The sequence below is a fragment of the Cryptomeria japonica genome, chromosome 11 (genome assembly GCF_030272615.1).
Source record: "Cryptomeria japonica chromosome 11, Sugi_1.0, whole genome shotgun sequence".
Classification (NCBI taxonomy): domain Eukaryota; kingdom Viridiplantae; phylum Streptophyta; class Pinopsida; order Cupressales; family Cupressaceae; genus Cryptomeria; species Cryptomeria japonica.
Window position 1 is genome coordinate 115,681,210 of NC_081415.1, and position 5,336 is coordinate 115,686,545.

General features: G+C 34.9%; 1 protein-coding gene across 1 annotated transcript; it reads left to right on the forward strand.

Moving 5' to 3' along the window:
• The first annotated feature begins 235 nt into the window (after positions 1-235).
• LOC131037609 (sphinganine C4-monooxygenase 2) lies at positions 236-4,936 on the forward strand. Its single transcript, XM_057969791.2, has 2 exons — positions 236-1,650; positions 4,226-4,936. The coding sequence occupies exons 1-2, from the start codon at positions 1,417-1,419 to the stop codon at positions 4,769-4,771; spliced, it is 780 nt and encodes a 259-aa protein (XP_057825774.1). The 5' UTR covers positions 236-1,416; the 3' UTR covers positions 4,772-4,936.
• The last annotated feature ends 400 nt before the right edge of the window (positions 4,937-5,336 follow it).

The window sequence follows — 5,336 nt, forward strand, 5'->3', positions numbered from 1 at the left end:
TGTGTTTGTTTTTTAGATGAATGTTTTGAATCACACCTAGTGATTCATCTTTAAAAGTCTGGGTTATATTGTATTTTTTTTTTCCATAGACGTTTCCGATCACACCTAATGATTCATCATCACGAATTTAGATTGCATTGTATTTATTTTATAAATGGACTATAATTAACTATGTATATTTTTATATATAATTAAAAGTTTTGAGTATAAAAAATCTCGGCCCAATAGCTAGTTTTAGCTTTTCTAGAATACTAGTTTTCCTCTTATCTCGTACATGGAGGAGTGCTGTTTCGCCACAACTCTCTTGACCACTCGGAGTTTTCCTTCTAGTAGCCGGCTGCTCCGAAGACCCAGTTGGAAAAGACGTGAGAAATACGACATAATAGACTTACTGTACTGTAATGCATTTCAAGCACTCTGATTAAGCCTAAAACCCACTTGACCGACCTAAAACAAAATCCAACAGCTTAAAACAATGCACCCAATCTCAATAAAAAGAGAGCATACTGTTTTTATCGCCAGGGTTAAGAGGGTTTAACCGGCACAATATTCTGTAATTGTCCTATCTTCCTCATCAGCATTTGAACTTTTTGGCCATCTGTAAGAAATTTATACATTTATTTTTTTTGGACAATAAACGGTCAACTGGAAGAACTTTTCTCTTGTTAGCCGTCTCTTCGGTCAAATTTGCCAAGGTGGGCTTTTAGTTTTGCCCCTTCAAAACCTCTCTATATAGTAGAAGGCTATTGATCTTGCAAACCCATTGCAGTGTTCTGCAGACTTCCGAACTTCTTCATTCTGTAGGGTTGGAAAACCTAGTTTTTGAAGACTTAGGGTTTGGTGTGGCTTTTGCCAAATCTATTGTTTCTGATTTTGGGTTTCTAAGGAGTGAGGAGACTACTGTTGGGTTTCTGCTAATTGGTTATCTTAGGTAGTGGATGTTGATAATTTGGCATGGTCAATTTTTTGAAAGAAGAGAGAATTAGGTTTTGGAAGGGCTTTTATTGAATGTGCTCTCCGTGATTTTGGGTTTTCAAGCAATAAATATACTGCTATTAGGTTTCTGTTTGTTAATTAATTCAGGTAGTGGAGTTGGAGGATTGAGAAAATCGGGATTGAGGGAATTTATTCGTTCTCTGGGTTTATGTTAGTTAGTGACTTAAAGGATTAGGTAGTTTGCCAATGAATATCGAAGTTTAGGTGTGCTAGACAATCACGGCAGCTGGAGTACATATTGAAGAAAAGAATTGTGATTTGGTTTAAAATATAGTATTTTATAGTGTTTTGTTGATTTTTGTTGTGTATGGTTTTGGTTGATTGGAGAGGATAGAGCACCTGAAGCAGTGCCGACTTGGGCAGTTTTGTTTGGATTGATTCGGGGAGCACAGTGGAGAATTGGGTGTTTCTGATTGTATAATGGGTTCCTGGAAGGAATTTTTACTCACAGATGAGGCTTTAGGGACATTCATGCCCATTGCTGTGTATTGGGTTTATTCTGGCCTTTATTGCTTGCTGGAGCCTCTTGATAGCTACAGACTGCATACTGCCAAGGAGGAAAAGATGAAGAATTTGGTGTCTAGGAGTACTGTTGTTAAAGGGGTTTTGCTTCAACAGGCAATTCAGGCTTTGGTTGCTATGATATTATTTACGGTATGCCATTTGCCTCGGAGGATTGTTTTTTGCTGCCAATTTTTAATGGTCGTGGTTTTGCACAATTATAGGATAGAGAAGAAAAATATAACAGAAGAAACTTTTTTCATTTACGAATTCATCAATTTTTGTTACTGGAATAAAATGGAAATTTTGGTGATAGATGCTTTAGCTAGAAGATTCAGAGAAATATTTCTAATTGGCAAATTTGGTTTTTCTTGGAATATGACCAAAAAACAATCATATTGACACTTGTTAATAACTACCTATAGAGTTTTTCTTGTTTGGGGAAGGGAGGTGAGAGCACAGTTGCCTTGGTAATTTTTCCCTTAGTTTTTCTCTAGTCTTAATATTTCCTTTAGTTTTTCTCTAGTTTTTGGTGATAGATGCTTTAGCTAGAAGATTCAGAGAAATATTTCTAATTGGCAAATTTAGTTTTTCTTGGAATATGACCAAAAAACAATCATATTGACACTTGTTAATAATTACCTATAGAGCTTTTCTTGTTTGGAGAAGGGAGGTGAGAGCACAGTTGCCTTGGTAATATTTCCCTTAGTTTTTCTCTAGTCTTATTCATTCCTCAAAAAATTATATTTAATTAGTCATACGTATTTCAGGGTGAAGGCTTAGACATTTCATAATAAATCAATAAATTTTCCATTACACAGCCAACATCCATCATATACAATTCAGCATAAGGAATTTTTTTCTGTCAATCTGTAAATATACCGAAAATTATTAGGTTCTTTTAAATTAGTGCTTTATCTTCTTTTCTTTAAACATTAGTTTATAACAGTAACACATATTTCTTATTTTTTCTTATAGGAATATTTGCCTTCTAAACCTCCCAAGCAGATTTTGTATTAGACCACCTTGTTGAATTTTCTGGCTTAACTCTGTTGTTTTTTCTGCATCTTCAGACTTTTTCTTTTTAATTTGTATGACTTATTCTTTTAATTTGTTAATTTGGAGCATAATTCCGCTCAGGCTGATAAGGCACATGAATGGACCCCATATAGTGATTTACGGCACCGTTTATTGTACGTTATCACAGGAAGCTTGGCCCTCCCTGTTCCTCTTTGGAATTTGAGCTTCTGTGTTTTCTTGTGGTCTTTATATTCAAAACTAATTTAATTCTAAATTTAAGGAGTCTGAACTGCCTTATTCTGAACATCAACAAGCAGCAGTAATCATACCAGTTTTATTTTTTTAGAGTTCTTTATACTTCCTTACATTGCCAAAAACAGCAGTACAATGTCATAAAATTACTGAATAGGTCTGTGCTATCACACTGGATAAAAGTATAATATCAAGTGACATAGTGAAGTTCACTTTCTTGCTTTCATTTTTGAAATAGAAGTATCAGGAATTTGTATTTTGGATTGGATTGGTTAATTTAGTGCTTGGGTTTCTCATGGGCTGTATTTTTTAAACATGGTTGTCTATCAACCGGATTCACTGAGTTTTAAAATATTTGATATTGATCATGTTATTTTGGAGGGCAGTACTTTGATTAATGGAGCACAATTATGGATGCACAGATATTTGAAACAATGTGCTTTTATATACCTGTTTTAAACGGACAAATTAGCTACCTACAACAAAAATTCTATCTATTTTGCCCTTGTTGACATTTTTGAATTTACCTGTTTTTGAACAAACTATGTACCAGTGCATTTGCAACTCACATTCAATTGTCAAACCTTGCTGCCATAAACCATTAGGACCATTTGGTGTAGCTTGTACAATTGCTCTATAATTTACCTCTAAGCAATTTTTTGGATTGTAAAGATGAATTCTCAGGATCACTTTTCTTGTTAGAGCTGAGTAAACATTTTAGCATATGATGTTCACTGCAGCTTTTCTTGTGACATTTTTCACAAAAATAGCTTCACCAAGTTCTTGAAAATTCATTGTATTTAGTTTTAGTTCATGAAATGTGGTTTAGGACCAGTGGTTGAGTTTCTGTTTGCATCTGTTTTCTCACCATACTATTCGAGAAAATAGCTTCTCCTAGTTCACTCTTCCATACATATCGAATTTGTTGCTCTGTAAATTGTGATGATATAATCAACTTGCAAGAAAATTGTAATTTATGTGTATTAATTCTTCCGTAGTCTGATATTTGTGATATGGATGGCAGAAGTTGCATGAATATCCTTTTAATGAGCATAAATAGGCATGCATTTATTATGGTCTAATGAATAAACATATCGTACAAATTTTCTGCAATTCATGAAATTTTGGTATAGGACTGTTACTTATTTCTATTTGTATCTTTTTTGAGATGCCAATTTTCATAGCAATCTATGAAAAACCTGCTCTGATTTAATGTTGGCAGAATTCTGAAACCATTTGTTGCATGTGTTTACCGTCTCTGATGAGTCCTTTGGGCTTTTAGTTTGTCACTTTTGGGCATACAGTTTTCTTCCTACTAGAAACTATAGAATATGTTAAATAGGATTTGAATTGCGTTGGATGTTATCTGTGTACTTTCAATTTCATTTTTTGATGGTTGGTTTATGATCTCTTTTTACTGAGAAATTTATGGCAATGTTTGTTTGTTTGTGTGCAGGTGACTGGTCAATCGGAAGATGCTGGTTTAATTTTGCAGCCTTCACTTCTTGTGCAAGCAAGACAATTCCTAATAGCAATGTTGGTGATGGATACATGGCAATACTTTGTCCACCGCTATATGCACCATAACAAGTTCTTGTATCGTAATTTTCATTCACTGCATCACAAACTCATAGTTCCATATGCTTTTGGAGCATTGTACAATCATCCAGTTGAGGGTTTACTTTTAGATACTGTTGGTGGTGCTATGTCTTTTCTTTTCTCTGGGATGACACCTAGGACATCCATATTTTTTTTCTCCTTTGCTACAATTAAGACGGTAGATGATCATTGTGGACTCTGGTTGCCTGGAAATCCTTTCCATATGTTCTTCCAGAATAACACAGCATATCATGATATTCATCACCAGCTCTATGGGACTAAATACAACTTCTCACAGCCTTTCTTTGTAATGTGGGACAAAATCCTTGGGACACATATGTCTTACACTCTGCAAAAACGACCTGATGGTGGATTTGAAGCTAGACCAGTCAAAAATGAATAACTTCTGGAACGCTTTTCCCCTCATGTAGATATGTATTTCCACTGTATTGGTTACCAGCCATGACAAGCATTTGATGTTTTAATTTGTCAGGCTAGTCGGTAATTTTACTTTCATACTGTAACATAGATGAAATCAATATATAAGCAAAGCTTCTAAGTTGCGCTACACACAGTTCCAAGAGGATGTTTGAGAGAGCAGGTCATCTTTCATTGCAGTGTTTCTTTTCAGTCATCATGTCATCTTAGTTTCTGGTTATAACCGGGAATTCGAAGCAATTTTTTCTCAGTTTAGATTTTATTCTTCAAAAATACCTTCTATCACAGTGGGGGTTTTCAGCACCATACTCTATTTTCTGCAATTCAAATAGAGGCACAAAATATGTGACATGGCAGAACTTTAAAGCAACACTCAAATCTGTGACAAGACTGCAGGTGATTAAGGATTGGAGGGTTTCACTTGAATAGCATATTATTCCTTTTGACTAGGAGTAGTACCTCTTTTATGGGTATAAGAGACTTTAAGATTGGTAAGGCAGCTGAAACCTCTTTGAAAGGTTGGATGTGCA